At 36.5% G+C, this 17,177-nt stretch overlaps 1 protein-coding gene across 5 annotated transcripts in view; it reads right to left on the reverse strand.

Moving 5' to 3' along the window:
• The window catches only part of GPCPD1 (glycerophosphocholine phosphodiesterase 1), a 50,909-nt gene that overhangs the window by 27,719 nt on the left and 6,013 nt on the right, over positions 1 to 17,177 (reverse strand). For 2 of the 5 annotated variants that reach the window (XR_009222949.1, XM_058563172.1), the window contains exons 1-5: positions 15,737 to 16,325; positions 14,373 to 14,469; positions 9,730 to 9,814; positions 3,278 to 3,353; positions 1,351 to 1,392 (exon numbers count right to left, since the gene is read on the reverse strand). Coding sequence is in view for 4 of the 5 variants with exons in the window: in XM_058563172.1 (XP_058419155.1) it covers positions 1,351 to 1,392; positions 3,278 to 3,353; positions 9,730 to 9,814; positions 14,373 to 14,469; positions 15,737 to 15,842 (406 nt within the window). In the remaining variant the exon portion in view is untranslated. Of the gene's footprint in view, positions 1 to 1,350; positions 1,393 to 3,277; positions 3,354 to 9,729; positions 9,815 to 14,372; positions 14,470 to 15,736; positions 16,326 to 17,177 lie in introns of those variants that run through there. The other 3 variants (XM_058563170.1, XM_058563171.1, XM_058563169.1) reach the window with 2 other exon arrangements.

Raw genomic sequence — 17,177 nt, forward strand, 5'->3', positions numbered from 1 at the left:
AGAGAGCTGTCAACTGTTTTGAACCTGTTTTTCACCAACAAGATTTAAAAAAAGAAAAATCAAGAAACTCTTCTCCTTAGGTTTAACTTAAAAATGTTTAATAACTATCAAATTTTAAAAATAAAGAGAAACCACTATCATCTCTTAATTTTAAACTGTTTTCAGAAATGGACAAAATCAGAGAAATGGCTTTCCATCCTGAAAGCTAACTAAAGCTGAATTTAGGACAACAACAAAAAACGAGGAAAGAAATGCCATGCATTTGTAGCCATACACAGTAATTAACAAATAATAATTAACATATAATAGAGGGATACAATGTCATGCATTACAGTTGAAGAAATAAGAACACTACTCCTCCATAAAGAAAGCTCTCCGAAACATATAGCACAAATACCATCTTTTGTAAATAAAGACAAGACTCTAAAACACTAAACACTAAAGCTATTCAAGTATTTTAGACTACCTTATGATGTAATATAAATAATCCCAAACAAAATCAAGGAAAAGAAGTTAAACTCCTATCCAAAAACTGCCAAGGCATGTACATTTCTAAAGTACATAAACATACATAGCTAGTAAAACCACAACCAAAACATACAGGCCCTGTTCCTTCCTGTACTCGACAGGAAAGCAAACTGGATATCAGCAGTTTATCTCAGCAGCTTGCACAGTCAGTTCAAGCACACATTCTGCCCACCCCCTTTACACCTTCTGACTCCTACAGTATAGTATCTAAACTGAAAATGCAGTTTAAAACTGCATGATAACACTGACACACTGTGAGAATTCAAGTCATTGAAGAAAACTTAAAGCCTCAAGACAACGTATGTACTGAAGCAGAAAAGTAGACAAATGCATAATATTTTCAACATATTCAGAAGTAAAAGGATTTTCTACTCTATTGTAAATTAAAGACTCAGCCAGAATTACTAGAACATTCTGCTTACTCTGGATTTTACTATAAACGCATATACAAACCCACAAAATGTACCAACTTAGCTTAAGAGTAACGTTTCACACTTCAAATGTTTAGAACCATTAATATCATTTTCAAACATAACAGCATTAAAAAGTGATGATACATTAACAATGAAGTATAATACTTTTAAATTAATTATATTAATTCATATACCTGAAATCAACAAATAAAAACCAAAAGGATACAATTTTAAAGCATAAGAATTATATTGGAAACTATTATTTAACAGAATGTATTTGTTTCTTGGTGATCTAGTCTCTATTTTCAATATCATACTCTGTCATATTTCCCTGTGCTGTTTCTAATGAAATGCAAGGTAACATCGCAACCGTTATCAGTAAAGATTTTCAAAACTCAGTCTCACTTACTGTGAATTCCAAATTGTCCATCGTCAATAATAATTTCACTTTCTAGAATTGAAGGAAAATAGACAACCTAGTTAAAATTCATGATGTACACAGAATGAACTGAGAAATTACCCACCTTAAAGATTTTTTAAAAATATTAAATCTAAAATTTAAAAGCAGCCCAAAGTGAATAAGCATATTTATTGTAGCCCTCAATAAAGAATTCCCTTTTAAGGGGGCTATCAAACAGTAATAGTTCTTACACACTTGGTGATTATTCACGATGTTACAATGAAGAGAGAGAAAACTCCTCAGGAACAGGGCTCTAGAGGCACAGGACAAGTTTCTACACCTACCAACGTGTGAGACGGACAGGCTGCTGGACAACAGTACCCCCTGTTGATTTTTCAAACCAAAGGTCTTGGCACAATTAAAATGCTTATTCTTATGCAGTGCATATTCTGAACTTATCTAAAATGTAATTCTCTTTGAATCCCAACTATTCTCTACAGCCAGCTAACAGCTTTGCAAATAGCGTGAACTTACCTGTATATACAGAGCTGTGAGGAACTACCGAAAGAGCAAGGGCTAGCACGTTCCCTTCTAACAGAAACGTCAACCGAAGAAAAGCTGTTAAGCCCCACTCTCTCAGTAAAATACTAAGTATCTTCCCTACTACTTCCGTGCCCAGTTTACTTTAAACGTAAGCCTAAAATATTTGTCAAAATAAGTGTGACAGTTCCCAATAAAGATTCTCCGGTAGATTTCACACAGCTCTTAAGTTTAGTTAAGTTATATTTTCCAAAAGTATAAAAGAAATTTCTTTTTAAAAGACCAGAAACAAAATCATCCCACTTCTCACAATAAGAAAACATATTTAACTGCACGATGCTTCAAAATGCAAATTATTTTTTAAATGTTTAATATCTAATAATTTCCAACTTCAGAATAGGACTATTATAACTCTAAAGTACACTACCATAAAAATTCTAAATACACTACCAAAAATGTATTAAAACATACAAAAAGAAAATCCAATAAAGAGGATGGAATGAGATATCTGTTTAAAGGAGATGTGTCCTTGCTACAGGGTAAAGCAGAATTTCTCACTACTTTCTAATCTAAGCTGGTAACTAGCAAGATATTTATTATCTTTAAATTCTAATTTTCTCTAGAAAGTAAAAGATACATTTCTCAGCATTGAGTCAATTTACAGATGAATCTAGTGCGTAATTTAATGTAAGTGAAATGAACTTCAAATTTTAATCTCAGTATAGGGAAAAGAAAATTAAAAAATACTTGTATGAAGAGAAATGTCATTTTTAGGCACAAGAAAACTCAATAACATTTAAAAAAAAAAAAAAAACCTATCTGAATATCAATTTTAACATAGCCAGCAGGGTATTTAAGTAAATTAGGAGGAAAATATGTCTGCTATAACCAAGAAATTTGAATTCATTCATACAAGTTTACTCAAGTATTTACTAGTTTAAAAAAACACACAGAATAAACAGAATGTTCTATTACTCTTACTATACAATGTTAAAAATTTAAGAATCTTTGTTTTAGATTAATTCTTTCCTCAAATGTTCTCTAAGTTCTCTGAGCAAGTAATCAAATAATGCCATTGATGCTCAGTCAAAAAGAATGTTATTTTATAAGCTTTGTAACTACTCCAAATGAAAATAAATATTCCACAATAATTTAATCTAACCCACGAAAATAAAAATAACTAGGCAAGCATTTCTAATAGTTTATAAAGAAAGGCAATTAAGAACTGTTTAGTTTTGGAAGTAAGATCTATGATATGCTAAGTGAAATTTGTAGTACTGACAATGCATTGACCTTAAACTTTAGAATAAAAATGTATTAAATCCCACTAAGCCATTGTGCAGCATATTAGTAACTTTATGCATATGCCTCAAACAGATGCAGTTAAGGCCCATACCTAAAGGGGTTATTGATCGTGGTTGTAGATGAGTCTCCCACTTGTGAACTATGACTTGACATGGACCACCGATAGTCTGCAATTTAAAAGTTAAACGTCTGCAATAATTTCTTATATCTTATTTGCTACCCATGATTCCATTAAATGTTTGTGGCCTAAGTCTTATACTAAATATGAAACCAAGAGATTCACTTGTTAATTATCAATATTATATGCCAAAAATCAGGAAATGTACCAGGTCACAAAACATGACGAGTGCTGGAAGAAAATGAGAGTGAGGCAGTAAACAAAGAAAATGAGATGAACTGGCACACAAAACCATCTTCAACCCATTCTTAAATCTGCCTACAATACTTAATTCTTTTCAAAGAAATTTTAATCTTTAACTGATATTCTGTCCTAAGTTAAAGTTAACACCAAATACACTTTATGTTATGTCAGCAGTCAATGAGGTATTACTGGATAAAGGATCCATCTTAAGTACTCTCCAAGAGTTTGGAAAAAGCCTAAACTTTATGATAGTAAGAAGAGTAGGAACAAGTACTTCAAGATCAATTATCACAAGTTACTCAAGGAACTGGAGGGTATAATAAAGTTCTTTAAGAATAGTTACGTAGCTAACAGGAAGAACATCAGATTTCTCATATCATAATAACCAGTGTTTCTAAAGAGTACAGGAAACCCTAAAAGAAAGGACATATGCATGGGTAAATTTGAAGAACAAGTTTGATAAAATGGGAACTAACATCCAGTTTTACTCTTATGCTTTAGAGCTTATAAATTCATATAGTGTGACAATTTCTAATATTGTCTTCTGTTGTCAAGTCCTCTAACTAAAAAAGAAAATAGAGCTTTATGTTCTGTTGATAACGTGTACAGCAATTTAAAAACAAGAATGAACTACCAACAGAGAGTCCCTGCGTATACGTAAAGGACTGAAGTATTAAGTGCTTCCTAGTTTTCCTTTAATTTTCAAAAAAAAATAAAAACTTGACTAAATTTATGTGCCAAAATAAAACCCTTAAATACATATTTTTAAAGCAAAATTTCAAACTGTAACCTTACAAGGTATTTTAATTTTTTCTTCTCTACATGTCTTCTGAAGAAGTTGAGTAAAATACAGAGAAGCAAAAAGAAAAAACAAAAATCACCCATTATCACACCACTTAGAGATAATCACTATCAACATTTTCATACATCATCTTCAAGCCCTTTTCTAGGCATACATTACATATACTCTTAAAAACTCTGGAACATTTAAGCTTATTTCTATATATTATACATCTTTAGATGGCATTAAATACTCGTCTATAACATTTTACAGGATTTCAATAATGATTATATTTAATAATAAATGTGCCAAATGATAAAAAATATGTATGTGACAAATTAGGTACATTAAGTAATTAAACACAAGAGATAACTCTGCCACTTAAAATAACCAAAGGTTAGAATCTTTTTTAAAATCTGCAAACTTTTGAAGTTTGAAAACTAAAATAACATTATTCATTCAAATTATTAATCCTGGGATAATACAGGAATTGCTCATTTTCTCTAGTTGAATACTTCCTTCTTATAAGAGTTCATTTATAAACTGGTAGACTTGGAAAATGTTTAAAAAAATGTAAATGTGAAATTGCTCATCTTAAAATATGAATTTCATTTCCATTACAATAAAAAAGAAGACACATTTAATTCTAGACCTGCCAGATGTCTTTTACTACAACTTTTTCCTGTCACATTCTTCTGAATTTGTTTTTTAAACCTTGAGCTTTCTAATCCTCAACAGATGCAAATGTATACATTAAAAATAGGAACAATGTTTCTTGTTTCTTCTTTAGCACAGAAATTGATGGTATAATCTGTGTGTTGGAGAAGATTTTAATGACTAAACAATCTACAAAGTTGTGAGCAAAGTTAAGCCACAGAAGACCACAGTGTTAAACCCCATACCTTCCTTTAAATGCAATAAGTTGAAACTCTTGTAAGATTTCAAAAATAAATATACCATAATTATATATAAAAAAATAGATGAAATAAAATGCTAGGAATGTTTTGTAGCAATAATAAGCAGCCAGAAAGAACTAATCTATTTCCTTCCTCTACTCCTCCCAAGTTCTCTGCATTTCTCCCCCTGCCCAAAAAAATACTCTTCACTACCAAGATGACATGAATCTATATTCTTACAAAAGTTACTAATCAGAGGTGACTTGAAAGGGTTCCACGAATATAACAGTAAATGTCAGCAGGGATAAAAAGTGGGTAGAGGAAAGGAAAGAGTTTGTTTTCATTCTTGTTTTAATTCAGGTGTCAGGGGAACTTGACCAAGTGTTGACTGCAGCGGCTATACTTAATCATGTAAGAACAGCCCTGTGGATTAAATATTTGATAGGCAACATATTTTAGTGTAATTTTAATAACTCCACCTTCATCTGCTTTACTAACAAACCCACCACTCACAGCATGAAACCCAGGCTTGAACAGAATGGAGTATGTGAGGAGCAGTCCAAAGGGATGGTTCAACTGATGACTTAAAATTGTGTCTTAGAGGACAGCCCGGTGGCGCAAGTGGTTAAGTGCGCAAGCTCCGCTATGGCGGCCTGGGGTTCGCCAGTTTGGATCCTGGGCGCCCATCAACGCACTGCTTGGCAAGCCATACTGTGGCGGCGTCCCATATAAAGTGGAGGAAGATGGGCATGGATGTTAGCCCAGGGCCAGTCTTCCTCAGCAAAAAAAGAGGAGGATTGGCGGATGTTAGCACAGGGCTGATCTCCTCACAAAAAAAAAAAAAAAAAAAAAAATTGTGTCTTAAATTAGCGTTCACACTACAAATCCATGTTGGTTGGTACACGAAGCATTATAACGTTAAAAAAAAATGAACCAAGTTTTAAAATACAGTGAATTTTCAAAATTGTTATGGCTACTTAATTAAACTTTAGAATGTAATCTTAAATTTTAGCTTACTGAAGTTCTTTAAAAAAAAAAAAAAATTAAAACTTGAGCGTTGGGAAATTAAAAATCTCAGTGGTGACTCCAAAACATGCAATCCTTTTTAATATGCTAAATGTAATAATTCATTCTTCAAGATCCTAGAAAAAAAGAATAGTTCCTTTCTGTAAAAGACTGCCACAATTTTAAGCATTTTGGAGTCAAGTGGAAGGTGGATTCGGAGAAAAAAGTAACAATATCAGTATAAGATAGTATTCCATTAGCAGTACTGTAAAGTTATTTCACAATTCAGCATATATTAAATCATATGATTGCTGGAATGTATTAACAAAAATACACAAAAAAATCTGTTTTCATAAAAAAAGGAAAACCAAAAAAACCCAGTCACAATGATTGCTTTCTTAAACAGTTATTGACATTGCTCAGCTACATCAAGCACTGAGAGAAATAAACAGGATTACTCAACACATAGACTAGGTTTTTTTTTAAACAAACCACCAAGCAAAATTATCAGCTAGTCATGTAATATGACTGCTTTCAAATATCATGAAAAATGTAAATGTGAACTTTTAAATTTTTGCTGATTGTTTTCTTTGCACAACTTTGAAAAAAAAATGTGCTTGTAAAAGGGGTTCTGAGGAATTTTTATCTATGATGTCAGAGGCCACACAGTTATTTAAAAATCACTATTTTTAATAAGACGAATGTGACAAATGGTCACCTAGGAATGAGTAAAGTAAAGAAATCAAGGCCATTAGACATCTCGGAGATGGTTCAAATTCGAAGTTAACAGCTGAGGGTATTTGGCCTCCAGAAGAATTTTACTGTATTAAGAAACCATTGTACAAAATGACAACCTGGGCTATTCTGAAAATAAACCATTATCTGCCTGTCACAGATGACTGGTTCTTTTGTTTAAGGATTTAAATGAAAATCAAGGGAGATTAAAAAGTAATTTACAAAGTAAAAGAGTCTGTACTGAATCTAATTATGAGTGAATGTTAACACCTACAAAAATTAGAAACCGATATATTACTGAAAAACAAGGGGCTATTTCCATTGAAATGAAGGAAAAATTTCAAAGATAACATAATTAAAAATTGGCTAACACTTCATTATGAAGTAACATCCCTAATTCCAGCCACAAGTAAAGAGGGGTAGACATGAATTTAAAAAATGTTTAAACTACATATTAATTAAAAAATTATCTTTGGTGAAGATGTGAAATTAAAGGACTATCTGCAGACTCACATTAATCCAGGAATATCCAGGAATATCTATGATCTTTGTTTGCTATGTTTAAATAATACTTTGATTTGTCACCTGTAAAAGTATTTTAAAATCCAACACATTAACACCTTTATTCTAATTCTACAAAGTATAAGAGAACACGTAGCTATGAAAAATTAAGAGAAAAGGGACCTCAAGACTCTTAACTTCTAAACTAGAAGGAATATGCCAGAAAAAGAAAATATGGAAGAGAAAATATGAATGTAAAATTTTAGCAATGGAAGGGACCTGCTAAATCTATAGTTCAAACTCCTCACTTTTTAGATGAGAAAGCTGAAGTCTGAAGGGCAAGTGACAAGATCACAAGATTTTCAGCTCAGGCTCTACAAGCGCTTGGGTTGACTACTCCTAAAACTTCTGGCCCAGTAAAATTAATCTTATTACCCAGTTCAGCTTTTCAACGCTTTCATAATTACTTTGCTTTTCTATCACTCTGCATAATCATAAATATATATTTCAATAATTTGTATCATTTCACAATTAAAGATTCCTCGCACATTAGTTCTATCATTTGACAATGCACAATTGAGACAAAGTTTCATAATTATTTCTATTAAAAATTGTTCCATTTAAAAAGCGCCACCAACTTTTAAAAGAAAAGAAGTGTTACTTTAAGCTGGCATGTGGGGGGGGGGGAAACAAAACCTCTAGTCATATGGGATTTTATGTAGCTATTTACTCTATTCCATGAAAAACATACTTACCATGGCAGCCCCTGCATCACACGGTACATGTGTACACGATACAGAGCACCTACTTAAAGAAACACACTCACCAACACATACTGTAAACTTTTGCAAGTATTACAAGGGGAAAAACTTGTTTTTTACTGTAAGTAGACTTCTTGCCAATTTTTTCAAAAAAGGCATTTTGGACTGATTTGCTGCTTTTGGTTACACTTTCAATGAAGAGGAAAAATACTATAGGTTGGCTTAATTTGACCCGTGTTGACAACAGTCTTACTTTAGAAAACCATGCCCAAAGGACTCATGATTTTTCTTGTCCGAATGCCCCTTTAAGTAAAATTTAGTTGACTTCACATGTTACAAAGCTCAAGTTCACGTACCAGAATCCTCATATAAGCTTTCGATATCATGAGTGCTATGACCTACATATCTATGCACAACTGTTCAATTTATACTGAAAAACTTTCTACAAATGCATAACCTCTACGCCAAATAAATGATCTTAAAGTCATTAAAAAGTGAGACTATTGTCAAGATAAGCCAACGCAATGATCAACCATAATGTAATTCAAGTTTAATTACTGAATATTTACAACATATTCTTGGATTAAGAAACGTAATAAGTGCAAAAGACAGCTGAAGTGGGTTTGTCAGTTTTTTCTGTTATAATGGTGGCTAAGAGAATGAGGTAACAGTGGCTGCTTGCATTTTTCACATGTAATAAGTATTCAATGACCCCAAACGGAGATAAATTTTTAAAAAGGTCTAATCCATGTTTTGCTTCCTAGACTCCTGCCTAAGCCCTTGTCCACATGCAGCCTAAGTGTGCTCAAACGTAAAAATCTGAAGGACAAGAATCCTTTCAGCAAATAAGCATCTTTAAAAGAAGAGGGAAAGAATCAACTTTTTTTCTTTTCTAAATATGAAAATAATCCCCAAATAGTAAATCGCTGTGAGCAAGCAGATTTAGATTTAATAGATACTCCAAAGGCCTTCAGAAAAGATCCTGGTCTATCAACACCATCGTTGAAAAAAATCTAAGACGAATAACTTCAGTTTTGACAGGAGTTACACAACGCAGCCACTAAGAGATGGCAGCAGTGAAATAATTTTTAAAAACAATTACTCACTTAAAGCTGGCTATATATTCCTCTAAACGTATTTATACCACATAAGGATTAAACATGAAACAAAAAGAGAAACCCTTGTACCTAGTTACTAGTTTACATAAGTTACAGAAAATGCACCCCTATTGAGAATGTTTATCATTAAAACCAATTTCATGATAGAATATTGCAGAACATACTTACTATTGGTCTTTTAAAAATTCCATTGCAGACACTGTCTGCCTCTGAAGTGGCTACTTTCACGCTTTTTGGTACTAAAATGTTATCAACCTAGAGTTCTATTTTCCTTATTCAATCAAAACAAACTTATTTTACTTTTAATGTTTTCAAACCTAAGTTAGTTGCTTTTGAAAGAAGTGAGTTTGCTAAAGAAACTGGAAACTAGATAAAGAAAACATACCTTTGGTTCCAAAAAGCACCCTTTGAAGTAGCGATACTGAACTGATACTCCTCTACTGAGTACAATGGTTGCTTTCCATAACAAGCTATGAGGGAAAAAAATTAAAGCAGCAGCATCAGTATCAAACTACAATGCACAAAGACTTCATAATTCATAAAACCCCTCAAGCAAAGTCTGTGACCAATATCATTTATTTATTCATACACAAAATTTTACTCCAGGCCTAATCTGCACCAGGCACTGGAAACCCAGTGAAGGATAAGGCAGAAAGAGCCCCACCTTCAAGATTGCTTTCTTATGTGGGGAGACAAACAAATAACCCAACACATACATAGTAGGGATATTTGACCTTTCTGATGTGTCAGGAAGTTTTGGAGGAGGCTTCTGGAGGGGAGGCCTCTATGAGGAAGAACTCTCTGAGCTGAGACCTAAGTGATGGGAAGGAACCAGCCAGACAAAGAGCCAAGAAAAGTATTCCAGACAGAAGAAGCAAGTAGTGCAAAAGTGGAAGCCAGGGTCAGGATCTTCTCTGACTTCCCACTTAGCTAGGGCTGTTACATGGTAGCTAAGAGGTTTTGCGGCCACTCACGTCTCCAACTGTCCCTTGTTCTAACTGTCCTGTCCAGCCTCTGGCTAGTCCCCTAGCCAAGCAATCAGTATCTTACGTGTTTCAACTCAATATCTTCCTCTGAACTATGCTATCTGAATATATTCTAATGCTATTCTAAAGCTTTGACTCAACAGTGAAAGAATTCACAATTCATGATCATTACCAATTTTTAGCTACAACTCATAAACCAGTGGTATCCAAAATGTGGTCCCAGGACCATTAGTACCAACTGGGAACTTTTTAGAAATGCAAATTCTCAGGCCACACCTAGACCTACTGAATTAGAGACTGGGGGTGAGGCCCAGCAATCGGTAATTTAACAAGCCTCCAGATGACTCTGATGATGAACACTTGAGTTTGAGAACCACTGTCATAGACATTACCCAACATTAATTCAGCATGAATAGTTCAGTGAATCAGCAGCAGCTCCAAATGTTCTTCCAGCATACCAGACAGCTTAGTACTGCTCCCCACCTGGCTCTGCCAAGACAGGCTTTTGGGCATTATTCTCACTCTGACTCAATCCTGGTTCCTAACAAAATATCCACAATGAGCTGTTACCCATGGTCCTAGCTTCAACAATCAGATTAATGTGGTAGTAATAAAATACATGTGCCCTGGTTCCCGTCTGGGAGACTCTGACGTCACAGGTCTGGGGTGGAGTTTGATACAACTTCATGGGGCATCCGGATGTACATGGCTGGTTGGGGATCACTGCTGTAAAGCAAGGACAGCAAAGGCTTGGCACATGTGCCCTTACTACTTTTCCCTGATAAGCCTCAGAATCCTCTTTAACACAGGGCTCCAGGCAGACTCCTCTAACTCCGAGGTGAAATTTATTTCCCATCTCTGCTTAAAAGAAAAATGGCAAATTTCCAAGGGGCCAGCCCGGTGGCATAGTGTGTTGCGCATCAGTGGCTCGGGGTTCACCAGTTCAGATCCCGGGCATGGACCTACTCACTGCCCATGAAGCCGTGCTGAGGCGGTGGCCCACAAAGAAGAGCTACAACTCTACAACTATGATATACAACTAGGTACTGGGGCTTTGGAGAGAAAAAAGTAAAAGAGGAAGACTGGCAACAGATGGTAGCGCAGGGCTAATTTTCCTCAAAAAAAAAAAAGGCAAATTTCCAATACTGTTTCATCTATAAAAGTCAGGCAGAGTGCGTGAAACTAGCCCCAGATGTGCAGAGAATTAGTGGGAAGCTTTCAAAAACAGGCTGGGGCCTCTCTCTCATGCACTATTTCTCAATCTCCAGGAGTAGGGTCTAGGCATGTGTATTTTTTTTAAAGCCCTCATAAGTGATTCTAGTGTGCACCCTCGTTAAAAACCACTAAATGAAAAGAAGAGATGGAGAGAGCAAAGCAATGAGTCTTTTTTACTCCACTTCTCTAAGCAAATGTAGCAAAGTTAAAAATGAACCGGAACTGTTCAGTGACGTCAAGGACAAACAAAACCTGATGAGATTCAAGAAAAACCAGGGAGGAGGGGCAGTGAGATTTAGTGCACTGCCTGATTTTGAATCACCTTCATATCTTCCCCCTAAATACCATAAAATCTATAAGAAGAGCAAATAAAACCACAAATGACCCACATTTTCTGCATTATGAAACAATACCATGCTCTTCAAATTATCTGTAAGTAGGGGCCAGCCCCGTGGTGTAGCGGTTAAGTGTGCATGCTCTGCTGCTGGTGGTCTGGGTTCCGATTGTGGGCGCACACCGAGGCACCACTTGTCAGGCCATGCTGTGGCGGCATCCCATATAAAGTGGAGGAAGATAGGCACAGATGTTAGCCCAGGGCCAGTCTTCCTCAGCAAAAAAAAAAAAAAAAAAGAGGAGGATTGGCATGGATGTTAGCTCAGGGCTGATCTTCCTCACACAAAAAAAATACATATATATATATATCTATAAGTAGAAAAAAAAAATTCCAACAAAGCTCTTGTCACCACAAGCCTACAGGTATAGAGAGGCTTAAGAGACTCTGTGAAAAAGAGGTACAGAGGACTTAGATGCAGAGCACACTGAAATCCCTAAGAAACATAATTCTAAAACACATGAATATTGTCCAAAGGCAAACAAATCTGTTTGCCTTGTGTATCATCTACTTCCTTTCTCCTTGTGGAGCACTGTTTATCTGCCATATGAGTCAATTATACTACAGTGTACATCAACAATGTAAAAATGGCGGGTCCTTTCAAGTTAAGTAGTTAAGTGTTATCTCATTCTGTTCACATCACTTTGACCAGGCTGGCTGAAATGGACTTCAGAAAGGTGACAGGGCAGCTCAAGAGTTCAGAGGGTGTTTTAGAAACAAGTTCAGAAAGACATGAGGTTTCACTTCAGACAGGAATGGCTGATCTGAAAATCAAGGAAAAAGTAGCCACTTGGGAATAAAAATCTCATTCCTCTGTGATCCCAATATCATTTATCAATAGAACTTATAAAAACAGATGAGAATTGAGTTTTTACTGAGAAAATGTGTCACACTAATGACAAATAGGGAAAAGGGTGTTCTATATACGTTTTTTCTTAGTTTTCTTTTCCTTAACCTACATCATGGTACTGTTTTACTTGCCTAGTTTTCCTTTGCTTTGCCATCAGTACTCCTCAAATTAGTTTTCTTTTCCTTAACCTACATCATGGTACTGTTTTACTTGCCTAGTTTTCCTTTGCTTTGCCATCAGTACTCCTCAAACCATCCGCTGCAAATGACCAGTTTTTGCTTGCTTGTTCTACCCCAACTATCCTGCGACCAATACTTCTGGCCTATGTACCCAGTTCAACGAGATGAGTCCACCATGACATGCACGGATGTCCCAGCTATGTCAAATTGCTATAAACATTTCTAAATGCTTGCTCTCAGTTTTTGTATTTCTCACATCATGCACGGATAAAAAGTTATTTGTCTAGCACTGGTCCACAGGCCACATTTTTAGTAGCACTGCACTACAGGAAAACAGAATTTGAGCTTAATAATCACCTAATCTGGTATTTCTCCCTACGGGCACTGCATGTATTTGTATACTATTTAGGATCTCAATCTCTCCTTACTACCCACCGCCCCACACACATACATCCTGACAACACATAACACTTCCAAATATCCCCAAGTGGAGAAGTACCACATTTGCTGACATTCACTGATTCTATCCTAACCCCTTTACTGTGTACATGAGGTAACTGAGGCCTAGAGATTTTAGATCTGCCCAAGATCACAGTTAACTGCAGAAGTGAAACCGGCACCCAGATCCTCCTTTCCCCAGGACAAGGCAGCCATACACCCATGCTAAGTTTAGTGCTGTATTTAATGTCAGCAGTGAACTCGCTTAATTACATTAGCTAAGATATCTAGGTATGTGTTCCATTCTGCTACTTTTAATGCTATATACATCAAGAAAATTACTTTATAGGCTAAAGCAAAAATTAAGATCTTTTATTAAGAAGATGTAGTGAAAAGCCAAAAGATATGCCTAAAGAAGTTTTTTATTTTAAATAAGAAACACCAATATAAGCCTGTTATTTAGAAATATGGTGGTAAATACCAAAAGAACCAGCCAAGAGTTGAAAATGGTTGTCTCGTGTGTGTGTGTGTGTGTGTGAGGAAGATCAGCCCTGAGCTAACATCCTAAGCCAATCCTCCTTTTTTTTTTTTTTTTTGCTGAGGAAGGTTGGCCCTGAGCTAACATCTGTGCCCATCTTCCTCCACTTTATATGGGACACTCCCACAGCACGGCTTGACAAGCAGGGCATCAGTGCACACCTGGGATCCGAACCTGCGAACCCTGCCAAAGCGGAGTGCGCGCACTTAACTGCTTGCGCCACTGGGCTGGCCCCAAAATTGGTTGTTTGCGAGACGGAAATTGAAGAACAGAGGAACTTGGTTTCTCACAGCGAATTTTGTAAAACTATTTCACTCTGTACGCACATGTGATAACTTTGATAAAAATTAAAACTAAAAGAAGAAAAATATACCAAGGTATCTGAGAATCCTCCAAGCAATTATTCTGTAACCTGACATTTCCATGCTTACCTTTCACCTGTCTCATTTTCCGGAAGAAGAGCCACAGCATTTTGAGGATTCCAGTTCCCCAAAGCATCGCAGCTTCCACATATTGCAAAAACTTCTCCTAAGAAAACAGAACAACAAGTGACAGCGGGATAAGTAGGAGAGTTTCAAATTTTAGCTTAGGAAGCAAGAAAAGAGCAGCCAATTGCATTAGTTCAATCAGATGCAGAGTCCCCTTTAGCAGAGATGGAGGAGTCTCACTGGAGATGTGGGTTTGGACCCAGGTAGCACACTTAGCCCTGCATTAACTTGACCCACCTCTACAGAACTAAAGCCAGAGAAAAGGAGGGATGTAGAGGGATGAACGTTTCTTCATTTGTTCAACTACTTATTGAGTCAATAGCAAGCAGCAAGAAGACAAAGTGATCAAACCACAGTCCCTGCCTTCAAGGCAGCTTCCAATTTAAAGGAGCAAACATTGAATGCATATAAGTATTCTAGAGAAATAGTAACTGATATTTTCCAGGAACTCAAAGAGTAGCTATTAATAAGCTAAAGATCAAGTAAATTATTAATGGGACAGGAGCAAGAGAACAACAACAACAAAAAGTCCTCAAAACAAAGACTTACATAGTGAAAAACCTAGTATCCCTTAGTAAAACAATGACTATCATTTCACCTGAACACCTCTCATCAACAGACAAACCAACATATAGCTATCACCTATATTTGCTAGGTTTTGTATATTTAGCAAAAGTCTACAACTTCTTGGATATAAGAATGCAGAAGTCTTTGACTTATTCTATCGACACATTCTGAATTACTATCATTAAAATTCATAAAGAAAAAGATAATAAAGTGAGCCCAAATGAACAAAGTTCAAGACAAACTTCTCCACATTCTGAGAGTAGCTTGGCTTCCAAGCTTGAGGCACGACTCTAGTAAGACTAGAATTACAGTTGGCTTTAGCCACCTGCATGAGCATTTTGTAAGCTTGGACTGTCTAAAACTTAACTAAAATTCTAAGTGTGATAGTCGTTCAGGAGTTTTCAGGGTTCTAAATACATGCGCATGAAGCATAGGGTGGTTACATATAGAGATTTCATGTCAAAATATGCACCAATCCTCTAAACCAGATTTTTTTGCAAGTAACTTAGGTTATCACTATGTTTTCCAATTAAAAAAAAAAAAAGGATAAACACTGTCACTATACAAAGCACAAATATTCATTCCCAAGATGTTGCTATGCATATGTATAGCATACACTATGGCTCCTAGCTCAAAGTACAGATTACCATAAAACCACTAATTTGGGCCCTTTACAGAGACTCATTAAAACATTTCCATGGAGTCAGTTATTTCTCATCCCCAAACAAAACAGCAGCTACCTTTTGCTCCGGAAAGAACATGTACACCAGAGGGAGGAGGGCGAAAGGGGTAACTGGGCACATGTGTGTGGTGATGGATGGTAATTAGTCTTTGGGTGTAGAACATGATGCAGTCCACACAAAAATCGACCTATAATGATATACACCTGAAATTATATAATGTTATAAACCAATGTTACCTCAATAATAATAATAAAAAAGAACATGTACCCCAAATGGAAAAAGTGAAACTTGGACAATCGGTGGTTCACTTTTTTCATGTAAGTGCTCCTACATTTTATCAATTCCCTCCTGCAATGTTACTTTGTCTTCCTGCTGAGTGCCTTGGAATATGGCTTCTATGAGGAACAAAAGGGAAACTTTTTACTAGAACAAACAGACCTCTTTCTTTAATTGGCTATCATTTATAAAAGATTAGAAAGACTTGAATGCTAACTAAAAGAATCTGCAAACAGCACCCCCACATATTCTTTTGACTTGTTCCATCTAACTTCACTGCACTCTGCACTCCCCACTCTCTCCACATTCAGCAGAGAATACTTCCTCCTCTTTGGCGAGGAAAGCAAGGGATGCGGGGAGCTGTGCAGGGGCGCAGTCTCCCCCAACATCCCCTCCCTGTCTCTCTACCTCCTCTCCTTCCCACCTACAGATTCATCTGCATTCACATCCACAATTACCTTTCTTCTGGTCCTTTTTTTTGTGTGTGTGAGGAAGATCCGCCCTGAGCTAACATCTGCCAATCCTCCTCTTTTTGCTGAGGAAGGCTGCCCCTGGGCTAACATCTGCGCCCATCTTCCTCTACTTTATATGGGACACGGCCACAGCTGGCTTGACAAGCGGTGCGTCGCGCATGCCCGGGATCTGAACCTGAGAACCCCAGGCTGCTGAAGCAGAGCCCACGCACTTCACCGCTGTGCCACCGGGCCAGCCCCATCTTGCCTCTGGTCCTTGAGAATGAGAGTACCTCCTTGTCAAGCTGACCATTCTGTGGCTAATTCTGTGGTCACCCCATTTGCCTGACATGGCCAGCTCCTTCTAGCTTAAACTGCCTGTGTACAACTCCCTAAAAGGGTACAATATAGTTTTGCAGTCTTCCTTCCACAGAAGAGGCTATACACTGGACTGGAGGTGAGCACTTGACCCAAGGGAGCCAACCCATCAGCTGACTAGCAGTCTTCAACCTACAGAATCTTGTCCAGAGGTAGAGCCATTCCAGATCATCGTGGCTAAGAATCTGAACTTGGACAAACACACACTCTGTCAATTGCTGTGACGGCTGCTAGAACAAAGATGCTGCTGGATATATAGAGCCAATCATTCATTCATTCTTTGAACACATATTTACCCCTGCTCTGAGCCAGGAACTGTGCTGGGTGCAGAAATTCAGCATAAACAAGACAAAATCATGTTTTCATAGCGCTTACAATCTATCCACAAACAA

Source organism: Diceros bicornis, chromosome 19 (assembly GCF_020826845.1).
Source record: "Diceros bicornis minor isolate mBicDic1 chromosome 19, mDicBic1.mat.cur, whole genome shotgun sequence".
Classification (NCBI taxonomy): Eukaryota; Metazoa; Chordata; class Mammalia; order Perissodactyla; family Rhinocerotidae; genus Diceros; species Diceros bicornis.